The 27,761-nt window shown below is 47.1% G+C and overlaps 1 protein-coding gene across 4 annotated transcripts in view; it reads right to left on the reverse strand.

Moving 5' to 3' along the window:
* poe (E3 ubiquitin-protein ligase-like protein poe) overlaps positions 1 to 27,761 on the reverse strand; it is a 549,114-nt gene that overhangs the window by 354,405 nt on the left and 166,948 nt on the right. For all 4 annotated transcript variants that reach the window (XM_075691124.1, XM_075691117.1, XM_075691109.1 and 1 more), the window contains 3 exons: positions 9,007 to 9,130; positions 4,310 to 4,412; positions 1,187 to 1,331 (listed from right to left, as the gene is read on the reverse strand). In XM_075691124.1, coding sequence (XP_075547239.1) covers positions 1,187 to 1,331; positions 4,310 to 4,412; positions 9,007 to 9,130 — 372 coding nt within the window. The remainder of the gene's footprint in view (positions 1 to 1,186; positions 1,332 to 4,309; positions 4,413 to 9,006; positions 9,131 to 27,761) is intronic.

Below are 27,761 nucleotides of genomic sequence, written 5' to 3' on the forward strand. Positions count from 1 at the left end.
GGTCTTTAAGGTAATAAAATGAAATGAAATGGCAGCTGAGGCACGGGCCCCGTATCTTGAAAGGGATTTGCAATGTGGACAAAGTGCTCGTCCGCGCAGACGCTGTATATTGAAAATGGTCTATGATGTCTACAAAGTGTGGGCCCATGTGGGCGTCGTATCTTGAAAGCGACCTGCTATGTGGACAAAGTGCGCGCCCGTGCGGGCGCCATATCTTGAAAGTGATTTGCAATGTGGACAAAGTGCGCCCAGTGCCGGTAGCTTCGTATGCACTGTGTTTTTGATGTTTAGTTCGCATTGAAGGTAGAGACACCACGAAGGTTAAATTGCTCACTGCTGTTGCCGCACTTATCTCGCTTAATTTGCTATCACAATCGATGTTTCGCCTTTCGGGCAAAACTGACTTTTTTTTTGTTTGTTTTTTACTTTGGATGTTTGTCATTCACTCTTTGCAATAAAGTTGTTAGACATTGTGACGAAAGTTTCGGAAGCGAGGCATTTCGGATAGTACGGACTTCAGATAAAACGGATGTTTTTTGTCAGATTATCAGGGTCCGTTGTAACAAGATTGGCAACCCAAGAGAAGCTACGGTGTTTTCACTGCTGCTGTCATTTAAAAATTATGTTGCCGAGTTGACCAAAGCACAAATTTTGCACCTTTTTATTGAAGAAGTGCTAGGAGCACTGGAGGATAGCTAGGATGATACCTCCAGTCGAAGTTTTATTTTTATAGGTTCCCTGATCTGCCAAAAATTGTCAAATCTGACAAATAGTTAAATTTCAGTCATCATTTCAGATGACACACGATTTGCTAGTAGAAGAATTACAACGGAAATATTTAACAATGTGTAGAAAAACTGTCACTCAAACTGATCCATTTCTATAGGCACAATAATGAAAGAGTTGCCTAGCCTTGAATGCATGATACAAAGTTAAGGAGCACCAGTGATTTGTGGGTGCCAGATTATCTTTTCATAGTGTTTCTTAGGGTTTGAGCGATCAAAGGTTACGTCTGTGTGGCAACAAGCCAAAGTGACGTGAGCTTTATGTGTGTTCAGTGATTATCGCTACAACTTGTGGAGGTTGGCTCCCACAAATGAAAGCTCATGAATGGCTTTTCAGGCAGATAACACCATAAGACAACCATTTATCTACAGTAAATGGTATTGGCATTTTCAGAACTTACCTTGCACCACATCTGAGAGAGAGTTCCTGGCAAAATTGTCCTCAACTTCTTTGCAAGGAAAAAACAGCTTCCCATGTTGCTTGGTATTCTCAGCGTCAGGGTTCACAGATGCAGAGCCATGAATGTTGAACAAATTTCCTTGCACCTGTTAAAATCAAGGGCTTCACTAAGATAATCAGTTACCATCACAGTATTGTGGGGGCTTTGTTAGTTCAGACAGCCTAAATGCACCACTGATTATCAACATAGAATGAGAAGAAAGAAAGCCTGCGACAAATCTTGACAATAGCCACAAGAAACTTATCATTAAACAAATACTAATTTTCTAACAAAACAACGAAAAACAGATTTATAGTCGGGTACAATTTAAATGTGGCGCAAGCAGCATTGTTTAAGCACTCTGCCATCAACGCTTATTTCTTAGCGAAGTGCAAATAAGACTTAGTGCTGTCTTCAACAAAAACTAAGCCTCAAGGAGCCTAGCAACACCATCTAAGAAATGTGTAGAATACATCTGGTACTAAGAGCACCACCTAATGGAGCTTTTCTAATTGGAAGTTTCCAAAGGTGCCTTGTATAAGCAGAGTCATAGGCAATTATGCCCCTTTTACACCTTTGCAGCCTTCCACTTCCATTTTGTTGTTCTTTCTGCACTGGAATATATGCCACATAGGGCTAGACTGAGTGATGCAGGCAATGTTCCACGCAGCTCAACTGGGTGTGAGCTCCAACCTTGGAGACTGGCACTTCTGTTCTTGCATAGAAAGCAACACCACATGACACCACTTACTCTGCCCCTGAAGCTAGACAGGCAGTTTATTCTTAAAATTTCATTGCTTTTACTGCTCATGTTGCTTTCTAACACTTGTGTTATGCTTCAAGATAACAAGGAAACAACAGTTGCTTGCCAAAGCCTCCAGAATGGTTTGGTGCCAGGTATTGCTTGGTACATCAGTGCCAAACATATTCAACTGCGCTTAATGTGACCATCCACTCATAACCAAAAAATGAAAAAGTGGCAAGATGCCTGGATGATACTATGCTAATATGTTTGTAGGAGTGACGGACCCATTGGTGATCGGGCCTGAAGTCACATGCCTCGGCTACACTAAGGGCAATGCAGAACTGGTGTTCAGGTACCAGCCGGCAACTACCATGAGGGTGCCTACCAGTTAGTCTGTGCACTTACTGGAAGGAATGCGTTAAGTTCGCGTGCAGCCAGGAAGAATCAAGCTGAATTTGCACAATACTGCCTAAAGAGCCGGTGCTGTGCAGTCAAGGTTGCATGCAACATTTACACTTGACGGCATTGCCTGCATTGCACTGGCACGCGGTGCACATTGGGCTGTAGGGTGAGCAAATGTGAAATACCCCTGCAATGACACAGGACCATTCCCAAATTTTAGAAAGACTTAAGCACGACATTGAGCAAAAATCTGTAAACAAATTTTCCGTACTGCTGGCAATTGTAATAATGAATGAAATATATCTCATGTAAAATCCCCCCCCCCCATTTTCTGACTGCCCACTTGGACACCCCTTGAGTGTCCAAAAAAGACAATCGTAGATGACTGCTGCTGGATGACAACAAGGCACTGAATACCAGAGAATTTATAAAAACAAGAAAACAAGACAGCAGATTGTGCCACTAAGACTGACAACTATTAGGCATAGTTTTTCAACGCTCGCCGATAGGATCAAAAAAGAAGAAAAAGAAACAGATGTGTCAGCTCATACAATTGCAACAAATTTGTTCTGGCTGTCACGTTAAACTCACAATTTAACACCAGCAACGAATACTGCACCGACCAGTTGTCACTGTTCCTCATAGTTGTAATATCACATAGCATATTTTGGACTTCAGTAAGGTGGAAACTTGGACCGGTTGTTGTAGTATAGTTAAGATTCTAGAGGACAAACGCTTAGACTGTGGGGATGCGTGACTCTCACACATCCCCTGATATGTTGTTTTCCCTCGTAGCTCCCATCTCCTGTAATCCGGCTTTGCTGCGTGGCTTGGTTCCAGCGGCAGTCGGTCTGGTTGAAGTGCATTGTGAGAGATTGCGCGAGTGTGGCTTTGCTAACACCACTTAACGGCGGGGTTACTTGGGCACAAAAAGGAGAAGGCTTTCTCTTTGGCTCGGGATCGGCAAGCGGAGTGGACGTTCTGCGCATGCGCTTATCCATGCTTCTGCGAGACCGTCTCCTGAGGCCTACCCCGGAATGGATGAACACGATCGTTCGAACACGCCGCCGCTCGCGTGACCGTAAGCGACCAGGAGTCGGTGTCCAGCATGGGGCGAACATATTCGCTCATTATCCGGTCGCGGTGAGTCGGACTTCCGCGATTTGTCGCACGCTCATCAGCATGTTTTGTGGATAGCAACTCGGCTAGCAGGCATTAGTCTGAAAGGTGCAACAAATGCCCTTGCGATTGTTTGCACTACTGTGTTGTCGTTCCTTTGTCCCAAGAGCACGGATGAGACCCAACAAGACAAAGCACACGCATGCCCAGCATTTAGACGAACATGAAACACATGACCAGTGCTTAGATGAAGCACATGTGTATCACTCTTTTATCCATGTTTCATCAGAATTAATCCGAAACCCTTTAACTATGGTGTGCCTCATAATCAGATCGTGGTTCTGGCACATAAATCTCTAGAATTTATTTAATTTAGACTATAGTAAATTAAATTCTGGAGTTTCAAGTGCCGAACTATGATCTCATTATGGATTAACTCCAGGTTAATTTTGACCACATAGAGTTTTTTAACATCCACCCAAATCTAAAAACAAAAACTTTTTTGCATTTTGCTTTCATCAAAATGTGGCCACCACAGTCAGGATTCAAATCCACAACCACGAGCTTAGCAGTGCTACGTCATAGCAATCCCCACCTCCTAGCCACCATGATGGGTAACCAAAGGAACATCAACTGGAAAAAGATGTCTAGTGGCACTGGGAGTGTAGGGAAGAAATTGCACGGATGTAAAACAAGCTTGACAAGGTCACTCTCAACCTCTACGACCGTAAGCACATGAACACCTCAGCTCCAGTTCTTATATTAAAAAAAGAAAAGAAGATGTTATGCCTTAAATACAGCCCATCTCTGTTCCTCACCTGGTCCACAAGGGAGGCTGGAGCATCATACAAGTTCTTGATCAGGTACTCAAAGATATGCAGAAGTCTTGCAATGTAGATAATCTGGATGTCTTTCAATGGGCTGCCACCAAAAAGAAAGAGAGCAAATATGTCAAAAACGATAAAGCTCATTAAAATTCCTAATCATAGAACTTCCAAAGTAATATGATGGCACCTCCTACCCTTCAAACTCTTTCGAGGAAATCCTACCATATTTTAAACTTTTAACCCCCAAGTTCCTTTCCAAGAAACACACAATTTTTACTTCTTCTGCTAAATTTTTATGCAATCTATCCTGATTCAAAGAATACCTAGTCTAACCTCATCACCGCGAAGCCGCACCTGACATAAGTACTTCCACTATATCCGATATTTGTTATAAGTGTACATGCGGAAATTGGTGTGAAAAATTTAAGATTTACTTCGTTATACAGAGGTTCAACTGTATTATTTGTATGGTTTATTGCCAATATTCCCAGAAAATATTTAGGAAGCTCATCCTGAAATACGGGGTTTTCCTCAACACACATCACATGCGAGCTTAAAATCATAATGTATGTACAAATGATAACTAAAGATATATAAAACCTGAAAAGGATACACAAAAGGGTTCAAGCACAGCTGCATGCATTGGAATAAGCCAACAAGCATGGGTTTTCTTAGACAAAAAGAAAAAATGTAACTAAGGACTGTACATGCATGTCTCATCTATAGCAATATAGTCCACCTCTGTTATTTCGACCTTGAATGGATGGGCAGAACTGATCTGGTTATCTAGCAGGCCGAATTAAAATAAGAGGCAGAAAAATGTCCACTCACAGGAGGCTGTAGTTATCCAATTCCAATGAGCACCCAGTTTGTATCAGTTCAAGCCCGAAATCTAACATGCGCCCGGATTTTATAACAAGAAAAATGTAGGACGTCTACGATTCTGGCAATCAGAAAAAGATTAATCTTGTAGAGTTAACCTTCACAGAATTGAAATTTAATTATGCTTAATACTTATCGCTGTCACTCTCGAGCAGCTCTTTATTGCTATGAGCCACAACATGTTCTACGTGTGGTCCACTGGGTTCTGCGTTGTTAGGATGACTCTGCAACCATCGCAAACGGGATGATGGTGGCCCACATTTAGCATCTAGACTAACCAATTCGCCATCATGCAATGCAGAACTCCTACACCCTGCCCCCCAAAAATTCAGTGGCCGCAGGGGAAGGGCCACAAACAAAGGGACTATGAAAAATCGGAGCGCCAAGTGACACAGAAGAGACGGGTGGACTAGGGTGGTAAAGACCTGAGTAATGCAAGGACAACTGGTTTAACAGGAAATTGGTTCCAATACTAAAACTCAACAACAGCCTGCATGGATTACCTGTTCCCGACAATTGGCTGTTTAAAGATTATTCATGTGGCCTGGCACATTCATGCGCAATTCACAGTACCAGTGCACTGATGGCGGCACGGCACATATCCATACAAGCTGGTTTGCTTCCACACTGCATCTATTTCTACCTTACCTTTATAAAAACGAGCAAGCACTTTAACATGCGCGAGGTGCACTGTGGTGTCTCATTCGGGTGACGCAGGCATTTAGGATTAACGTTTCAATCGGTAGACCACTCCACAGCACGAGTGAATTACAACATTCACATGCAAAAAATAAGTTAACTTTTGTGTGTATGACACGGCTTTGGACAAGCAAATCCTTAAATTCTCGCTTTTCGCAATCTGGGGAAACTGTCTGAGGTGTGCAGAGGTTTTGGACAAGCTTCAAATAGCCATATATCTCAAATTATCAATATATTGAACTACTTTGTGATCCCCTTTATGTTCTTTGTAGCCAAGTCTGTCATATGTACGAAGCATGTAAAGTCAGAGAGCAGGATGCACGTGCCCAGGGCTGTGTACAGTAGCAGGCATTGTCTGCCAAAATTGGCATGAGCTCTCATAATACATGTGCTGCACAAGCCCACATGCACAGGGAGAAGCACAATGGAGCAAACTATGATGTGCCACGATACGAAATTCCTTGACAATGCCAACACTTGAAGTTGACAAAGTTCCCTCAAAGGGACTTTAAAGCAACAAATGGAGAATAGGCCGAAGAAATGCAATAGACCTGTATGCACCACGCCCACAGATCTACACGGTGTGCAAACAGCAGTAGGCGCCATCTATATATTTTAGGCCCTATAGCGACGTCGCGCGGGCTAAGCCTATGTTCGCCACCCCCGCTTGCATGATAGGATGGTACTCTCTCTCTCTCTTTTTTTTCTTTTTTTCCAGTGGGCTTGGGATGGGGGTCTGCTTAAATCATGATTTCATTATGAAACATGCAGTAGTGGGGGCACCGGAATAAATTTGAATACCTGAGGGACACTAAAGGCAAATAACGCCTCAATGCTTGTTTCATGTCAAGAAAGGACTTAGTTTACGAAGAAAATTGCATCTGGAGGGTCCGAATACCTTTTTCAACTTCAAGTCTCCTGTCACTTAACCAGGGGAGTGGTGACATTGCATACGCCATCACCACCCTCCCTGCCATCGGTAAGTAAAATGGCACCCGACAGATGGCGTCACCGAGCCAAGACAGAGCGGTGGATTCGCCGCTGCAGCTGCTTTTTGGTCACGTGGCATAGACCATTTGGGCATTCCGCAACATAAGGTGACAGTTGAATTTTCCACTACTTGCCAGTTTGGGCAACTTTCGCGAGCCAGCAAAACCAGTGCAGCACGAACGTGATAACGAAACTGCTGAAACGCAAAAGCGTGGGCGGCGCAAAGTCGAACAAAAACGAAGCCTTTCGACCACCCGCATCACTGTCAAGAGTAACTTCAATGGGTTTGTTTTTCTAAAAATGAAATAGAACTGGACAAGTAGCATTTTATTTCGTCTTACTATACAATACAATGTTTTTTGCAACGAGTGGTTGAGTACTAGTGACATAATTTAACTGAGCAGTGCCTTAGTCATCGGGCAAATACTTGAATGTCACGGGGGAGTCTCTAATTATGTCCTGTATTTACCTCAGTTTCTCGATTATTAAGGCTCTGTTCGCGATAATATTGACGCCTTAGAGATTCTCAAGCACTAATCTATCACTTTAGGCTGACTTAATATGTGCCTTTAGTGTCCTTTTTTAACATTCACTCAATGCACATTCTTGCATTTCACCCCCATCGAAATACGGCCAAAGGAGACGGTAGGCCTAGCTCGCTGACCGCCACAATTATGGCCGAGGGCACTTGCTATCTGGGTGCAGCTCATCATAACGCGCTTATTTTTAACATGATTAACGTGGGCTTAACTGAATTAGTTTTGTTGGTGTCACTGGTGCGAATACAAGCAAAATGTAGTACTTGCAAGCTAAATGAGCCGCCTCACTGAGATGGCCAGCATTTGCTTTTCGTCTGCGAGACAAAATGCCATAGGATCATTGTTTGCGATCATGCTAGTGTTTTAGTACTGGGCGCTGCTTTACGAAACATGCGGGAATTCGCCATTTTTTATTATGATTATTAAGTAGTATTTCATGCGAGAAACACACTGTAGCAGGTTTCTATGTCACCGTGAGTGGCAAAAGAAGTGATCGCTTTGGCTGGGTGATAGGACCGGTCAGGTACCGGCCCTATGGCAATGCTGACTATGTAAGCCAGTGTAATCAGAGCTGTTGACTACGGTCATCAAATTCCTCCAACTCTGTACCAACTCTATACATTTTATTTCATGCACAGAAATTCCTGAACACGTTTAGGCGCATTTATGACATCGGCACTGCGATTCACGCAGCCATGACCGTGCTTCCTGCGTATGTGAACATGTGCTAGTCTATCTACACTGCAGGCAGCTCAATCTTTAGAGATGAAAATAAATTTCAATTTGAATGTGGCGTGTTTTGAGGTGAATGTGCTACTTGACCTATATATCCAGGCTCACCCTAATCTAGCTTTCCCACAGTGCGGTACGAAATTGTAATGACAAGCTATTAACGACGATCCTAGTACCCTTGTTGGTTAATGCACGCCACACAAAATAACAAAGAAGCTTAACTGTTACGGAATGTTCGATGCATAACTGGTGATCTGATTTCAAAACCCAACTTACACTTTTTAGCACGGTGGCCCCATCGCTTGCCGTGGTTTTAATCAACAGGAAACCTAAGATAACTTCAGTCCCTTTCATTTTTTTCAGCACTACGCAGCTCGGCATTACGAGTTTCCTTTGCTGTAAAACCATAGAATAAGGACTGTACACATAGAACCGCACACATACCCGCAAAAACCCAGCGGCTACTTAGGAAGACGCGGCAGCTCGGTGGCAGAGTGCCTATCATGCGAAAGTCACTTCCGACGCCACCCTAATTTCGCGACGTAGTGCCACGGTATAAGTCTATACCAAACGGAGTTAGCATATCATATGCCACAAGATTGACAAGGTGCACACTTAGTACAGGGGCTGAAATATGTTTAAATTATGTGGTCACTGTTTACTATTAAGTTTTGCTTTGAACTGATTCTTTCTCAGCATTCTAAGCTTTTTCACAAGCATCACCTCGCTACATATATCAGGGTGCGATTGGTATGAAAATGGAAAAGTAAGGTACTGCAGTAGTATGAAAACAAACCGATTATAAGACCCATGGGGGAGGGGGGGGGGAGGGGACATATTTCCTACCTCTGGGATACTGGGGCCACATTAATTATTGTCTTGGCAACGCTCAGTAGTACCATTTTCTTCTGCATTAGCTGCAGGTTGTGAAACAAAAAAAGCAGCAGCTGGGTGTGCTCCACATTCATGTCTGAAAAAAAAGAAAAAAAAATGCAGGTATAGAAAGCAAAATATGCAGATGGTACAATTGTAATGGCTATCTTGTGGTGCAAATTCTTTTACGAATTTGAATATGTGACACTGCAAGTGTGGCAAATGTGTATTTTTCTGGCAAAACCACTTGTGCTGCATCAATGGGGATCTAATAACACAGATCAGACATCAAGGTGGCCTGCCTTTTCAATGAAAGAAACATGCTGTTCTGGAGATTTTTTTCACCTTAAGCAAAAAAAGTGGGCCTGGAAAGCTCTAGTGAGTCATGTTTGGAGCTTCAGCTTGGTACTAATGATTGTAAGGAAGAGTAGAGCTTCTGGTGGCCTCTCTCATGGGCACGTAGATAGACAAAACCATTTTGCTGCCTCCACTTCTGCGATTTCGTATCCTTGTAGTGCCACAAATGATGCATCGCATTGAGGACTACAAAAGCTTGCTTGACTTCTGTTTCAAGAAAGGTGAAGCATCAGATAGCCTTTCTCTATGGCCATACCTTTCTTCAACTCTAAAACATGAATGAATTCACAGCAACAGGCAAGAGAAAATAAATGAACTCCTGATACATTAGAACCCTGCTGATGCGTTTTTAAAGGGACCATGGAGAGAGAGAGAGAGGAGAGGAAAAAACTATTAGGTTCTTTCAAAGATTTAGCGTCCCGAGGTCTCCATCATCTTCTTGGGCGCCGGCAACTTGGAGCCTCTTCCGGCAAGGGTGGGCCCCTATTCCAGGGCACCACTGAGCCTAGCTACCTCACTAGCGTGCTGCACTAAGGCCCTTTGGGCCGTGAGCTCGCAGCTGGTAAGCCGACTCTCCCACTGCTCCGCACTCGGGTTATTGTGTTGGTGGAATGATTGATTGTGTTTACATTCCCATGTGACATGATAGAGCGCGGGTGTGGCCCCGCACCATGGGCAGGTGTCTCTGTGTTGTGTTGGGTACATTTTGTTTAGGATGTATAAATTTGGGAAGGAGTTTGTCTGCAATCTGCGCCAACTCGTTGCTTCCTCCTTCGTTAGAGCTTTGTGCGGTGGGGGATATTTGGCTTTCGTCCCTCTGTATAAGTTTAAGATTTGTGTGTATCCTCCTTCACAAGCGTGTGGGTGATACTCCGGGGCGTGCGACTGCTCTGCTCGGAACGTGGTCTCTCGAGCTAGGCTGTCTGCCCTTTCGTTACCCTCTGTGCCTGCGTGGGCCGGAATCCAGATTAACTTGTGCGTAACGTTCCTCTCGGCGAAGTTGGCTCCGCCAAGAATTCTGAGGGCGGCTTTGCTAATCCTGCCTCTCGTGTAATTTCTGCACGCTTCCTTCGAGTCTGTTAAGATGTTTAGAGGCCTGCCTGTCCTATATCCTTCTACTGCCGCCAGTGCCACGGCAATTTCTTCTGCCTCCGCTGTGCCGGCTGCCTTTGCTGTCGCACATGTATCAGATTGCCGTCGCCGTCCACCACCACCGCCGTGGCCGTGCGCTTCCCTTCTCGCAGGTACGTGGCAGCATCTGTGTATACCGCGTTGTCTAGTAGCGCTAGTGTCTTTTCCGCATATTCGGACCATGGAAAAAAAACTTATTAGCCCGGAAAACGTAACCGTGAAGGAGGGCGCAAACCGCCACAGCACAACGTCAGAAACAGTTCCGAGTATTGCCAGTGCAATTATTTAGATGACTTGTGCTCTTATTGTTACCAGGAACAGCACAAGCGGGCGTGTATAATTCAGGGACATGTACAGTGTTCCGCGAAAGTGGCCCCACCGCAATATTTCGTATTCACTTCACCGCATAACACTGTTCTACTGCGCCGAAGCTAACTAAAGAGAAATAAGACACTCACAGGCCCCAAAGTAAATGTAGCCCAGTACTTGGCAGAATTGGCCCAGTGGGCTTCCCGGTAGGTTTTGATCGATGCACACTTTTTCAGATGCTTCACCAACAGCTCTGTGCCTGGTTTCTCCCAATGCTTGTGCAGCGCCTCGCTTGTGCAACTTTGTTCATTTATTGCAAACTTCAGTTGTTCAAGTGCAAACTTCAATTGTTCAGTTGCAACAAGTCAGTAGCTTGTTGCAACATGCGAGAGCCAATTTCTTCCTGCGCCATTATATTTACATGGCGGCCCCTTTCAAATACGATGTAAGGTGCAAGAACATTACAGAATGGTGCTGTATCAAATGGGAATACATAGAAGTCAATGGGATTTAGGTCAGGACCGCAAAAACATGACGTAGCAGTCTGGAAAACGCAACAGTGAGGAATGCATCAACGGGATTCCACTGTATTACAATAACAAAAGCTATTCACAATGACTAAGTCATAAATAGAGAAATTTTTGAGCTGTTTAGAAAAATTCGCACAGGAATAGCTGGAAAGACAACTGCAGTTGGAAACCAAATGGTTTTTCTAAAGAATGTAGCTTTCCAAGAAAAGTATTATAACTTCTAAACGGCACTGAACCAATTCCACACAGTTCCCCAAACGTATTTATTAATTAATTAATTTATTTATTAGTATACCTACATTTCACCCATCCAAGCATTACAGTATGGCTAATGGCTAATTACATAATGAAAACATACGAAGTATGCACCACATACATGAGTGAGCATTAGAGAGAGAGGGAGAGACACACACAGAGATAGAGAAAAAAAATTGGTGTGCAAATTAGCGCAGTCGGCAGAATTATCAAGGGAAAGAAAACATGGAAACTATACAATTCAATGATGGATGAAGGCACATAAAGGGAATGCGAAACTTATCCTGGAGGTACACAACCAACCAAAATGGGAACACAATAACAGCACTGGTAAGCAGTTAAGCCAGAATGTAACATACACTGATTCTGGCATGTGAAAACAGCTTAGATAACATCTGCGTGGGAAGCAGATGAAAAAAAAGGGGGAAAAAACAAAAAATAAACGAAGAGAAAACACATAAAAGAAAGATATCTATAGGCTAAACTGGAATCGTCAAATGGTGAAGCAGATCAGAAAATGTGTGGTCCGATTCTACCTGCGTGATGTCGGTGAGCAGCAAATCCCAGTGTGATAGTGCACAAAAAAAAAGAAGAATTGCTGGTATGTCGATGTGTGTGCAAAAATTTATTTTATCTTGAAGGGGTGGTCGCTGCATGTTGACAAGGGTATGTTGGTGGCTGCAGATACAGTAGAGCCTCATTGATATGTTCCCATTACGTTGGTTTTCCCAAGAGAGTTATGCTCATTCTTTGCCGGTTCATATATTCCCGAAAAACAAGATTTTTCGGCATCAACGTTCAGTACGTCACCAAACTGCGATTGTATGATACATTTTCCGGCTGCTAGACCCAATGTAAACAAGAAAATGAGTGAGGCACGTGCGATAAAGAACAGTGTATAGCTGCCCGCCACGGCAGCTTCACCGCTATACTCGTCCACCCGTCTCACGTGAAAACGACGACGCTTAGTTTCTTATTCCAGCACCAGCAAATCTCCGCTTGGGTAGTCGCATGCCACATTCGCAGCTATCGCCATGAAACCTAGTGCAATAAACATCTTCACCTATCTGTTTTACAGCGTGTGACACATAGTGCCACTGGTAGCCTACTGCACACTTTTAGTAGGCGATAATCCAAACACGCCGTCATTCCCTGCTGCAGGCAGTGCGATGTGGTCATCGCAGTTCACTTCAGCGGCATCCACCGTCACCCGCCAGCTCGATATCATTTTGGTTTCCCGTCACCCTCTTACACCACGCAGTATGAAAACAACAAAACGCAGGGTGTCTAACAAGTTGACATTTCCAAATTCCCCGAGTTTTCCAGGTTTTCCCTGAGCGCCTTTGCGAAATTTCCTGAGTGATGCAGAACTACGTTTTATGTCAAGACGGGCTGAAACCACATTGCCCAATGCTGTCGCTCTCTAGTAAGCATATGAAACAAATAAAAAAAAAAAAACGACTTAATCGAGTTTGAATACTAACGAGTAGTGTTTATGTTATTCAAAAAGAGAATAAAAAGGAGGGGTTAGTAATATGCACAGCAAAATAAATGTCTTCAAAAAAATTTCAAATCGAGTAGGTCATCCTAAATACAAATAAAAAGGAGATGCATACAGAAGCAAGTATTTTCTAATATGAGCTATTTCTATCAACTGATAGCACGCTCAGTGGTATGAGGCCCGAACTTTGTCACAATTAAGATTCTCTCTCAAGAGCTCGTAAGTCAACCTCAACTGCCCTGACATACTCTCAGCCTGCGCCCGATGCCTCAGTGTTGCGTTTCATTGCTTTGAAGAGCTTATTTTCGTTTGGATGACATACACCTGCATCCCGGCATCAGCCAACACTGTTTTTTCAGCTCAAGCTCCTTCAAAATGGTGGCAGCACGCTTCCTTTCCTGTTCATTCCTCAATGCGTACATCCTTTCTGTTCTTGTCCTCCTTCCGCCACTCGTTCACCCCACGGCCCATTTGAAGCATTTTCTTGGTCAGTTGCACAGTCCCCGTCCGATTTTTCGAACTTCCTAGGGGCCGCAAAAATGTCCAAAAAATCGGCCAGTTGGAAAAAAAATGCATGTCATTTAGTGTCCTTAAGGGCTCAAACCCCCTCAGGCACATTTGAAAACCCCCTGAAGGCCGGCCGGTACACGTATTAGGCATATCGGTGCTCGTACTGTGACAGGAAATACTGGGTGCACGCATGTATAATTAAGGAATACATACTTTCCCATGGCAATATCCCCTTCCCACGCTTGTTATGCTTCACCGCAATACTTTTCCGTATGCTTCACCATGTAACAATCCTGTACTGAGGCGAAGCTGACTTTCAGGAACCGGCATTATCCAACGCACCGTGCTTTCCGATTTTCGAAGCCAATTGCGAGGACCACAAAGGCGCAGTCGGTGCCATTGCTGACAGCAGCGAATTCTTTCAATGAAAAACACGGCACCCAAAGGAAAGAAGCTTAATAGCTAACATCGAAGCAGCTAGGTTTAGCGTTGCCGCAGTGCTGGCTACGGCTGTTAGCGGAACTGCGTGCAAGAGCGCCGGTTAGAGGCAGCAAGGTAATCAATACGGCAGCGGTGTTGGCTTTGATTAATGCCGTTTCTGACCTGCGGTCACGGCAAAAAGTCAGGAAAACTGGACGGCGAAGGGTTCTTGCATCCAAAATTTCAGACGTTCGGATACATTGATCATATGGGGTACGTGGTGGTGCCGCAAAGCCGTCCAAATTATCGGGCACCTGGAAAGTCCGTTGTTGACTGCACACTGGAGACTCCTCCAGCCGACGACAGGGCGTCAGATAATTTATTACAATTCCTATCTATTACTCGAGCCAGCATTACCACGACTTTCAACCCTTTCAACAATATTACCGCTAATTTTCCCAGATAGAGGCACAAACTCTCTGAGTTTTCCCCGAATTTTTCCAGACTACTAAAAATCCCTGAGAATTTCCTGTTTTCCCAGTTGGTAGACACCCTGAAAACGTGTCTCAGGCCGCCGAAGCACCACCAGCTCAACGCAATGATCCGCATGACGCTTCACATTACGTAGACGACAGCAATAGTTGAGTCTGCCCAATTTTTTTTATTTACCTCGGATCATATGTTTTCCCTGTTAGTATGTTCTTTCTCACATTTTTTTTTCCCAAGACATATTGATACATGCACATTGCATGTTTCTTGTGGCCGATGCACGCAGGTACCCCATCAAAGACGACGAACGCTCTCTGGCTCTCGAGCTGTCAGCTGAACAGTCTAGCGCTGCATTATCCTTCGTAAAAACACTTTGTATATAGTCTCCAGTTTTTATTCCTTCATCTGCGTAACATTTTGGCAGAGGGTGCCGTTCCCCGCCCTCGCCACGGAGCTCCACAGCGGCCGCACCTTGCTTTCCGCAATGGCTCCCGGTGATGACACCTCGTCTGCTTCTACTCCTGCGACCCCACCAACACGTACGTTACGGTTACCAACCCCCGCGATCCTGGCATATTTTCCGGCCAAGATAATGTCGACATTGAGGACTGGCTCACCCTGTATGAGCGTGTTAGCCAAAACAACCGCTGGGACCCTACCATTATGCTAGTGAATGTCCTATTCTACTTGGACGGAACTCCTCGTGTCTGGTTCCGGACACACGAGGACAAGATCTCTAGCTGGGATGCTTTCAAGGAGAAGCTCACCGACTTCTTTGGAAATCTCACCGGTCGGCAGCTGGCTGCTAGAAAAGAGCTTGCTACCCAAGTTCAGTCTTTTCCTGAATTGTATGTCTCGTGGATAAAAGACGTGTTCGCTCTTTGCCAGAAAGTCGACAACAAAATGGCCGAGGTTGACACAGTCGGCCACGTACTTGAGGGGATCGTGGACGACGCATTAAACTTGTTGGTCTTCAACAATGTGTCAACCATCGACGTCATTCTCGAGGAATGTCGCCGCTTTGAGCTCGCCAAAAGCCGCCACGTCATTCCACAGATCTACGGCTGGCTCCTTAACACGGCTGTGACGTCGTCTTGCATCGACCTTACCGCTTCACCACCTTTAAATGAGCACGTCACACTTATTGTTCGCTGCGAGCTCGAGGCTACAAGTCCTGCGCCGTTCCATCCACGCCCATTTGACAGCACCATTGACCAACCAGCCCCAGCGATCTCTCTCATTCAGGCAGTTGTGCGGCAAGAATTTGCCAACCTCGGTTTTCCTGCTGTCTGCTAGGTCTCCCGACTTGACGCCCGACCGGTGCCGACACCTATGCCTCACAGCGATCGGTATTCCCCTCCCAGATACCACAACCCTACCGAGTGGAGAACTCCGGACAACAAGCCCATTTGCTTCCGTTGCCTCGGCATTGGCCACGTCGCTCGCCACTGCCACACCTTCTTGATGTCGCCGTTTTCGAGCTTCTTTTCCCCATCTCCTCGCCTATATGCCGACCAGTGCCATTACTCGCCTCGCCGTATGCCGCCTACCTCAGACGTATCCGTCGATGACAGTCATTGTGCTCGCCCGCCGTCACCGCAGTGCCGTTGGTCCCCATCGCCCCAGCCACGCCACTATTCGTCACCAACCAATTATGGACCCTCCCGAACGGAAAACTAGACCATGCAGCTCCTGGGGGTAGTGCTGCATTAACTTCATTACGTAGAAATCCTCCATTGACGCTCCCAACGAACCAGAACTTACTTGATGTTCACGTCAGCGGTGTCCCTTTGAAGGCGTTGATACTGGAGCCCAGGTGTCCATAATGAGTTGTAACCTCCGCCATTGACTGAGCAAGGTTCTCATGCCTCCTACTACTAGAGCAGTACCTGTGGCCGATCGTAGCACTGTTCACGTCACTGGAATGTGTACTTCCCATATCAGTACCGCCGACCACCTCATTCCACTTCTTTTTACAGTGCTGACCAATTGTCCCCATGACCTAATCCTTGGACTCGACTTTCTTACGGCGCATTCAGCTTTGATCGACAGTTCTGCCAGTATCCTTTGCCTCGAGCTTGCTTCCTCTACTCACGCATATTCGTGCCGAACTGTCGAACAACTTTAGCACGACCGCCTTCATCCGCTTGCCGCCTAAAGCCTTGACTTTCGTCGATTTGCTATTATCTTTTCCTGTGCCTGATGGTGATTGTCGCCACACCTGTTCCTGATGTCCTTTTAATGCGCAATATCACTGTGCTCCACTCCGTCGTCGCCAATAACCGGACATGCCTCCCCATTGTCAATTTTGGCCTGACAAAGGAAATTCTACCCCAAGGCATATCGGTTGCAAGGCTGCGTGCTATAGGAGAGCACCACGTCATGACATTTTCAGTTGACGTGTGCTCAGGTTCGTCACCACGTCCACAGGATGCTATTTGCCCTGACGCAACATTTTGTCCTATGATTGCTGTGGACCTACTGCCTGAACAAGCAGCAGCTCTGTGCCGCCTTTTGGGTTCCTACCCCGACATCTTCGACCTCAACAATCGCCAATTGGGCCAGACTTTAATTTTTAAGCACCACATAAATACTGGTGATGCCAGTCCTATTTATCGCCGGCAATATCGAGTTTCTGCTTCAGAGCGTAAGGTTATACAAGATGAAGTGAACAAGATGCTTGCCAAAGGTATTGTTGAACCTTCGTCGAGCACTTAGGCGTCGCCCGTGGTGCTTGTTAAAAAGAAAGATGGCACATGGCGTTTCTGCATAGATTATCGTCATCTAAACCGTATTACCAAGAAAGACATCTACCCCTTGCCTCACATTGATGACGCCCTCGATTGTCTCCACGGTGCAAAATACTTTTCATCAATAGACCTTCGGTCTGTTTATTGGCAAGTTTCCATGGATGAAAAGGACCAAGAGAAGACTGCATTCGTACTCCTGATGGCCTATATGAATTCAAAGTTATGCCATTCGGTCTATGAAACATCCCAGCAATGTTCAAACGTATGATGGACTCTTTACTTTGAGGGTTCAAATGGTCAACATGCCTCTGCTACCTAGACGACGTTCTCGTATTTTCACCTTCATTTGAGACACCTTGAGCACTTATCAGCTGTTCTTCAAGTCTTCCGCGAGGCTGGGCTGCAACCAAATTCATCGAAGTGTAACTTCAGTCGTCGGCAGATTACAGTGCTGGGCCATCTCGTCGACGCTTCTGGTATTCAACCAGACCCAGAGAAAATTCATGCTGTCACGTCTTTTCCTGTACCTCAGTCTGTCAAAGACGTCCGAAGTTTTTTAGGACTCTGCTCCTACTTCTAACGCTTCGTTAAAGACTTCGCAGTGCTTGCCCGACCACTTACTGATCTTCTGAAGAAGGACGTGCCGTTTAAGTGGGGCCCCGCTCAAACTGCCGCGTTTGCCCAGCTCACCAACATTCTCACCACGCCATCTATACTGGCCCACTTTGACCCATCCTCTCCTACAGAAGCACGTACCGATGCCAGTGATCACGGTTGGTATCGGAGCCGTCTTAGCCCAGCGCCAACAGGGTGAAGATCGTCTTATCGCCTACACTAGCCAACTCCTCACAGCAGCGGAGCGCAACTATTCGATTACAGATCGTGAATGCCTGGCTGTCGTCTGGGCGGTTTCCAAACTCCGCCCGTACTTGTATGGCACGCACTTCTCTGTAATAACGGACCACCACGTGCTCTGCTGGCTTTTCTCACTCAAGGATCCTACCGGCCGGCTTGGTCACTGGGCTCTGAGGCTGCAAGAATATTCCTATGCAGTAGTGTACAAGTCGGGCCAATTACATCAAGACGCAGACTGTTTATCCCGCTATCCAGTAGACAAACCACCCTCCGACCCTGACCCCGATGCCGACGCTTGCATTTTCTCCATTTCTCAGCTGCTACACGTTGCCGACGAGCGACGCCGTGATGCCGCCTTGCGCGTGATCATTGATGGCTTGGAATCTTCGTCTTGTGATTCGTCCCTTCACCTGTTTGTTCTCCGGGATGGTGTATTATATCACCATAATGTACGCCCCAACGGTCCTGCTCTACTCCTCGTCATTGCGAAGCACCTCCGGTCAGCTGTTTTCCAAGAACTTCATGATTTACCAACGGGGGTCACCTTGGCGTCTCCCGCACCTACGACCGGATTCGCCGACGCTTGTTTTGGCCATGCCTTGCCCGCTCCGTCCAGAAAAACATTGCGGCATGAGAGCAATGCCAGCGCCAGAACACATCGTCGCTCCCTGCCAGGTGGGTTCAACTGCTTGACATTCCTTCGGAGCTGTTCTTTCACGTTGGCTTGGACCTACTTGGCACTTTCCCTCTATCCACATCTGGCAACAAGAGGGTCGCTGTGGCGACAGATTACGCCATGTGCTACGCCATCACCAGAGCACTTCCAACAAGCTACACCACAGATGTCACTGATTTTCTTTTACGCGACGTGATTCTGCAGCATGGCGCTCCACACCAATTGCTTACTGACTGTGGTCGGACATTTCTTTCTAAAGTCATCACCGACATCCTGCAGTCCTGCTGAACCAAGCGCAAGCTAACTACGTCTTACCATCCACAGACTAATGGTCTCACAGAGCGTCTGAATCGTACCCTAACAGACATGCTTGCAAAGTATTTCTCGTCCGACCATACTGATTGGGAGCTTGCCCTACCCCATGTCACTTTTGCGTATAATTCTTCGCGTCACGACACTACCGGTTATTCCCCGTTCTTTCTGTTGTTCGGTCACGAGCCTACATTGCCACTGGACGCATCTCTCCCGTCCGCCGCAGCAGACACTAGCGAGTATGTGCTTGAAGCCATCACCAGGGCAGCCCAAGCACGCGAAATTGCCCACGCTCGCCTCCTGACCTCACAAGAGAAGCAACGGCGCTTGTGCGATCACCAACACGGAGACGTCCACTTTTAACCTGGATCTCTGGTACTCCTGTGGTCCCCCGACTCGTATCGTTGGCCTGTCTGAAAAAACTCCTGTCTCGGTACACAGGCCTATATTGAGTGCTGCGTGCCGTGACTACAGTTACGTACGAATATGCCCCAGTCAGTACCAGTGCCTCATCTGCACCGAATTCCACTGACGTTGTGCATGTTGCCCGCCTTAAACCATATCACTCTCCAGTTATCACCGATATTTAGACGCACCAAGACTGTGCTTCCGCCGCCGGGGATAATGATACATGCATATTGCGTGTTTCTTGCGGCCGATGCACACGGGCACCCCGACAAAGACGAACGCTCTCTGGCTCTCGAGCTGTCGGCTGAACTGGCTAGCGCTGCATTATCCTTTGTAAATATACTTTGTAAATAGTCTCCAGTTCTTATTCCTTCATTCGCTGTTAGACACGGGGCCGTTTCCTGAGCCTACTTCGAGTTCCCCAGACCACATTGAATCACACCACAGCTAATTAAGGAGCGCAGAAGCACGGATACCACATTCCTGAGGCGTGGCATGTGCAAACAAGTTGGCGGCCCCCACTTCGTGTGCCGCCGGTGGAGCTATTCACGGCTTGACTCTTCCCGAAAGTGAAGCGAGAGCCTGGGACTGTTGCGGCTAACGTGGGTCCCAAGACAACACGGCTGTAATGCACCGTGAAGAGAATACAACTGCATTGTTCAGGGATTGGTGCAGCTCTCCGCCAGTCTAGATAGCCTAGATAGGGATGATTCAGTTATTAATCATTCGGGCTGTGTGCGTGAGACAGCGATCGATACTGACGGGCTGTGAGCCGATGCACAGTGTGAGCTGGGCAATGCAGTAGAGGGCAGTTCGCAAGAGTGCGAGTTGCATAACTCGAGTAAAGCCTGCTGCATTGTTCAAGAGTCGGTTGAGCTGTCCGCCAGTCGAGGCAGAGAGAGTGTTGATTTAAATGAAAATCAGACTGTGCGGGTAAGAGACCGATCCGGGCCGATGAGATGTGTAATGGCCAGCACGAGGCGCCAGAGGACGGCATAAAAGGGAATTCCAAGAGAAAGCGCCGCAGAAAGAAGCGCCCTAAAGATCGGAATGCGGTGGCTAATGTAGCGAAGCCAAAAACGGCAATGGGCGCGAGGAAAAGAAAGATGCGTTTGTCGGTGATGATGTCGACGCATCAAACACGTTCGAGCCACCGCTCAAAAGGGGACCGACAAGCATGTTCTGCACGGACGCGGACAAAGGGCACGGGGCAGTTGAATTCCTCGTCGTTTCGTCATTCTTTTCGAAGCTCAGCGTGTAGTACACAGAAGCGCAAGGTGGCAAGACGAGACCAGGTGGGGAGTAGCGACGCGGTTAATCGAGTTCGTGTTGAAAGCGGGGCGCCAGGACGCAAATTGGCAGGGGACTGTAACGTCTTTGGGGAGCTGATAGTGAGTCAGCCCTTTTGTTGTTCCCCGGTAGCCAGAGTAGCTTTCGGACCGCGACCACCTCGAGTACGGCTCAAAGTATGAGTCAGACGTAAACGTTTGGCACGGGAAGCCAAGAGAGCTTCCGTAGGAGTGAAAGGTGCTGTTTTGTTTTATTTTTGAGCATTTTGAAAATTTTCGCGATTTGAGGCTAGTATTTCTTTCAATAAGTAAGGTATGAGCTTTATGTGTCGTTCGTGAAGCTCCGAGATTTGAAAGATGCGTTTTAAGTAAAACTTTAGTTTCGCGAGTTGTTCATTAATGAGTAGATAGGCTCTTTTTTTTGTGTGTGTGTGAGTAACCTGAGTGTCAAGGTTATCGGTGAGAGGCCTGTCGTAACGCGCGTGTGTATTAGTTAACGTTCTTTTTTTTATAAGCGTTTTTTTATTTTCTAAGGTTAACCACATAGGTTTTCAGTGAGTGCATGATTTGCACTGAGAAGCATTCTTAGTTCCATTAGCGCGTGTCCTGGGCGGACGGAAGGAAGCAGATTTTTGACTGGGTTGCTCGTGTGTGTTGAGGGCAGCCGTATTCTGACTTCTCTGGTTAGCGTGCCTGGAACTAGTTATTAGAAGACGCATTTTTTTTAAAAGGGTTCTGCGGAGTGCATAAGTTACGCAAATTAAGTTCTCGGTTAAGGTACGTGTCCTGTATGGATTAGAGAAAGACACGTGAGTAGGCGTAATACAAAGTTTGCCTACGACGCAAGTACGCGTTCGGAATAGTGACCACAAAGCTAGCGCGCTTGTGATTACGTACTTGTGAAGTTGACCAGACTGTTCAGTGGCACCAATTCGTGCGATAAGTACGCCACTGCGATAGGATGGAAACATGCTGTCCGAATAGTTAGGCCACTTAAGTTATGTTCGGCTGTTTTCATTGTTTGTTTGCAACGGTTTTGCTACAACAATGTCCTCTGGTCTTGTCGGCATTCGGGGAGAAATGGATAGCGGTTTGGAAAGGTGGTTGGAACTGCTTTGTCAAAATTGGGGAAATAAAAGATCAGGGTTCATTTTGACTCGGTAATAGCCTGGCGAGTCAGGGGTGAAGAGCCTGCGCTTACGCGTGGTGCAGAGCATGTTTTGTTTTGTTTGTTTGACGTATGTTCTCCAGGGCCCAGGATTCCGAAGTTCGTCAATCAAGGCTTGACACCAGTACCCTGCAGGTTCTTTCAGCGTTCCTCATGACCAGCGAATTGAGTTCACCGGCCATTCCGAATTTCCGGGGCGAGGACGAGCTGTTAGATACGGGGCAGTTTCCTGAGCCTACGTCGAGTTCCCCAGACCACATCGAATCGCACCACAGCTAATTAAGGAGCGCAGAAGCACGGATACCACATTCCTGAGGCGTGGCATGTGCAAACAAGTTGGCGGCCCCCACTTCGTGTGCCGCCGGTGGAGCCATTCACGGCTTGACTCTTCCAGAAAGTGAAGCGAGAGCCTGGAACTGTTGCGGGTAACGTGCGTCTCAAGGCAAGATGGCTGTAATGCACCGTGAAGCCACGACCGCATCGCCCCCATCCGGCTATTGTGACGGCGCATTGCAAGTCAGCAAGGCAAGACCGCAGGAGAAGTAAGCCCTCGGACAATTGGGGACCCAGCGGCGACTCTCTTCGCCGGGTATGACACCATCGTACGGGCGCCTACCATTGGCCGAAAATGACGACACTTGAGCGGGCTCGCCGATTGGCCGAAAATGGCGTCATCAGAGCGGGCTCGCCCATTGGCCGAGCGTGACGTGTCTTCGAGACACCGGGGGGCTTGAAAGACGCAGAGCGGGAGCATTCCTAGAGCATTTCTTGATTGTTCTCTTTCGAACTTCTTGCGACAGGCCGCAGCGTCCAAGTTGCTGCAGGCCCGTAATGACGGTAAGACTGTTAATTGAAGTCTCACTGTAAATAATGTAAATAAACCTCCCAAGTTTTTCATCCCAACATCCTCCTCAACTCTTACAATTGGTTGCTAGCGGTGGGATCGCCTCCAAATGCAACATCACGTAACAATATGAACGAGGTTCTACTGTATATATATTTACCGAGGACTGATCGATTCAATAAAATATTTTTAATGAAAGTGACGGGAAAATGTTTTAGACGTGTGGCAAGCTCATCCCAATTTAGGTTACATTTCATTTCAGTAATGCTGCTTGGCATAGAATATTTTCTAGTCGCGAAGCGCGCAGAGTGATTTTGAATGGCTTCGATTTTGTTAATTAGTATTTAGGTATGGGGTCCCATATAGCACACACGTATTCCAGGATAGGGCAACCGTTGGTAAGGTAACTGCCTCACTGTAAGCGGTGCGTCCTGCCTTAAATCTTGTATCATGAACGTGTTCATTCCAAGTTAGATTTGATGAAAAGGTTACATATAAGTACTTGGCTTTGTTCACTTCTTCGATGACTTTTAAGGAAAAATGCAAAGCAGTACAGTTGAACCCACTTATAACAATACCGGTTTTAACAATATATTAGTTACAACAATGAGAAGCTGCTGCACCGTCAACATTTGTACGTTGTCCAGGGTGAAATAACCTGCTTACTACAACGCATCGATGCCGCATTATCGGTTATAACGATGAAGTCTGGCTGCCGAGTGTCCGAGCCAAAACGTAGTGAAATGCAAAATCCTTGAAAAGAAATAAAGGAAAACGAGAAATTCAAGCCGCTGCATGATGGGCCGCTGCGCACTCATTTTCCAGCCATCTCCACGCGCCTCTCTCCCGTTGCCCTTACACCCCTCTGAACACGAATGGGCTGCGCCCATAGCTCTAAGCCACCTCGCCCTCCAAAGCACGAATGAACCGTGCCAACTGCGCTGCTTGCAGATTGCTCGCATATCGCTCGCTGGCTCCTGTTGCGTACTCCAGGGTAGCGTACCGTACTGCTGCCGAGAAGTAGCGGCGCCTGCCTAACGAAGCTCGACCGACATTACTTATTGGGTAGCGTGGCGTTTTCGGCGGGCTGTAGGCATCCAGTAGATCATGGCGACCAAGCAGGGGCGAGACGATTTGCTAGTGCGAAACTTGCACGGTTTATTCAAAGGTAGTTGAAAGAAAATAAGAAAAGCATGAAGTATGAAGTCTCAAGTAAGAAGTATATCAAAGTACATTTCGGAGCCCCTCAAATAGCTCTCTACAAGTGTGGGCGGGATCTTGCGTCCATCGATGACATGTGACAGGCACGGAGAGAGGGCCCCTCCTCCTGCAGTACCAAACACGGAAAGGAGAGGTTGATCCTCTCAGTGACGAATCCGGTTGGGTGAACGACCCCTCCGGTGCACGTGGGCTCCGGTGCATGGAAGGTCGGGTGAATGACCCCTCCGGTGCACGTGGGCTCTTGTTCAGAGAAGGTCGGGTGAATGACTCCTCCGGTGCACGTGGGCTCCGGTGCATGGAAGGTCGGGTGAATGACCTCTCCGGAGCACGTGGGCTCTTGTTCAGAGAAGGTCGGGTGAATGACTCCTCCGGTGCATGTGGGCTCTGGTTCCGGGAAGGTCGGGTGAATGACCTGTCGCCACGTGGTGTCAGACGCCAACCCTAACAGCATCTCCGGCGGGGGAGGAAGATCCCGACGTGTAGGGGCCAGCAGCCGCTGAACGAGGGATCGGCGTTTCGGTATCAGGATTCCCCGTGGAGATCACGAACCCTTCGTTCGTAGCAGGTAAGATTCCGGGGAGTGGTCTTCCGTCCTTGGTGACGCTCTTGATTTTTCTCCTTGGTCCGGTCCGGTGAAATTGGTCTTTGCCAGCAGGTCTCGAAACTTTTCGTCTCCTGCGAGGGCACGCAATCACCCCAGAACAGCGCCGGACCCACAACCACAAAGCAGCGAGCACACGGCCACTCTCCCCCAAGACACACCCGGCTTTTAACAAAAAAAAAAAAAGAAAAAAAGAAAACCCGCTACACCTTTCCCATTTCCTACGCGCGTCCTTCCCCCCTTAACACTAAAAACAGCCATTTCTTGAAAGCGTTAAGACGTGGTTATTAAAATCAGCTAACAATCGGCTTCACTTCGGAAAAACATATAAATGCACGAAAAATATGCCACGGAAACCCGGATGAGCATGAGGCTTTCGATACTCTAGGGGCAACGACTTAAACCGTCGGCATTGCCGTTAAGCTTACCCTTCTTGTAGCGAATATCGAAGGTGTACTGTTGAAGAGCCAAGCTCCAGCGCAAAAGACGACCGTTTTTCGTAGACATGGACTGCAGCCATGTGAGGGGACAGTGGTCAGTCTCTATGGTGAATCTTGAGCCAGCGATATAGCAAGCTAGCTTCTGTACCGCCCAAACTACGCAGGCGCATTCCTTTTCTGATGCACTGTATGCTTCCTCACGAACTGAAAGCTTTCTACTGGCGTATAGTACAGGGTGTTCGTTCTCGTCATCTTTCTTTTGACAGAGCACCACCCCCATACCCCTGTCACTGGCATCACACTGAAGAATGAATGGCTTAGAGTAGTCGGGCGCGTTCAACACTGGCTGACTCGTTAGTGCATTCTTCAGCATACTAAAAGCCTTTTCTTTCGCGTCATCCCACTTTACTGTTTGTGGTTCTGTTTTTCTGAGAGCATCCGTTAAAGGACTCGCAATCTCGGAATACCGCGGAATATATCGTTGGTAATAACCAGCCAAGCCAAGGAATGATCTGATGTCCCGCTTGATGCGTGGTTGCGCGAAGTTGTCTATCGCGGTCAGTTTAACCTCGATAGGCCGACGATGGCCTTGCCCTATTACATGACCTAGATAAGCTACCTCCGCGCGCCCTAATTGGCATTTGGGAGCCTTAACAGTTAAATTGGCCTCTCGTAGACGACACAACACGGTTCGCAGGTGTTGCATATGGTCCGCCCATGATGAAGAAAAGAAAGATAGCTATGTCATCGAGATAGGGAAGTGCAAAGTCCTCCATTCCTCGTAGCACCTGGTCCATAAGGCTAGAGAAGCAATATGGCGCATTCTTCAATCCAAAACTCAGGACTTTCGGAAGAAAGGTTCCCATCGGGGAAATAAACGCTGCAAGCCTGCTTGCCCTCTCGGTCAATGGAACCTGCCAATACCCTCTGACTAAATCGAGCGAAGAGATGAAATTAGCACTGCTCACCTTTTCAAGCCTTTCCTCGATATGCGGTATTGGATAAGTCTGGTCCTTCGTGATTAAATTGAGCCTGCGGTAGTCGATACATGGCCGCGGCTCTTTTCCTGGGACTTCAACCAAGATAAGAGGCGAGGTATAATCACTCTCTCCTGGCTCGATTACACCTAGCTCTAACATCTTCATTTCAGCGGTCATGACTTCACGTTGACGAGGCGAAACGCGATAAGCTTTCGAACGAACAGGGTCCGACGAGGTTAACTCGATATCGTGAACGATCGCAGTCGTCCTGCCCGGTGTGTCTGAAAATACGTCTTTAAATTCAAACACGAGTTCCCTCAGTTCGGCCCTCTGAATGGGATTAAACCGTCTGTTCTACTAACTTATCAATGGTCTCGTCAATGTCTTTTGTCTCCGTCACTGCTGGTAACTCTGGAAAGTCGACAGGCATTTCCTCAGGTTGGTTATTCAAAGAGGGTTTCAGGTTCATTACCTTTTCCCCAACTTCAAAGTGTCGCGTGCGAGCCGTCCTGTCATAGTAATACTCAGCATTGCATTGTGCCTTACGCATTTCCTGCTCAGCGGTCATTATGGCAGGGCTTACGTTCAATAAGTTGCTGCATTCTGCCTCGCGAGACATTTCAGGCTCCGCTGCTTTCCTGGTTTTTTCATTAGCTGGCGTACTTTCCGCCTCATCCCCTATAGGGCTATCCTGTTCAGTACTAGTTGACCAATCAGCTGTCAAACCGGTTTCTTTCACCACTGGACTTTCATCCACTGCTTTAGCCGCGAGCTCCTTTGCCTTGGAACGAGTTAGGGCTTGCACTGTTCCCTCACTAAACCCGATTCCCTTGCGTCGTAGCAAATCCTCTGATTTGTTAGAAAACAAATACGGATACTGCGGCGGAAGATGTGCCGAGACGGCGGCTTCAGTGTCCAGTACTTCGAAAGGGCCTTCAATACGAATTTTGGCCACCGGGAGACAAACACTGGAGGCCTCTACGGCTTGCCTTATCGAAGCACATTCCCCTGTGAACTGGCCTGCCTCTACGTACGACGGATGCACTACGTCCATTGTGGCTGCCGAGTCGCGAAGCACTCTACACGGTTTGCCGTTTACCACGAGGTCTCGAATGTACGGTTCGAGCAAGTTCAGATTCTCTGCGTTACTAGTTAATGACATCAACACTAGTTTGGGATTTTTGCATCCCACGAAGATATGCCCCGTTTGCCGGCAGTTGTAGCAAACTACTGCTTTCTTGGCCTCGAAAGCCTTTTTCTTTTGCTTTTCTGCCCTCTGTTCGGGTGACTCCTTTTCTCCTTCGCTGTCCTGGTCACTACTTTTCCCTGAATCTGATTTTTCCTTTGTTTTATACCGACTCGACTTTGACCATCGTTTTGGCTTGTCGGGTCTGCATTTATTCATCTCCTCCTTAGGAGCTTCGCTGCCTTCGTCCGCATGGCGAGTTACGTGCTCCTCAGCGAGATCGGCCGCTCTCGAAACAGTGTCTACGCCTGGCCTATCCTGAACCCAATGCTTGATGTTTACTGGCAGCCGGCGGTAGAACTGTTCTAAGGCAACGCACTGCATTGTCTTTTCGGCATCGCGGAGTGCACCTTCTTCTCTGAGCCATTCCTTCAGGTTTACCTCCAAGGTGTATGCAAAATCTGAATATGACTCACTTTTGGTCTTCTCGACTTCC

Source organism: Dermacentor variabilis, chromosome 1 (genome assembly GCF_050947875.1).
Source record: "Dermacentor variabilis isolate Ectoservices chromosome 1, ASM5094787v1, whole genome shotgun sequence".
NCBI classification, from domain to species: domain Eukaryota; kingdom Metazoa; phylum Arthropoda; class Arachnida; order Ixodida; family Ixodidae; genus Dermacentor; species Dermacentor variabilis.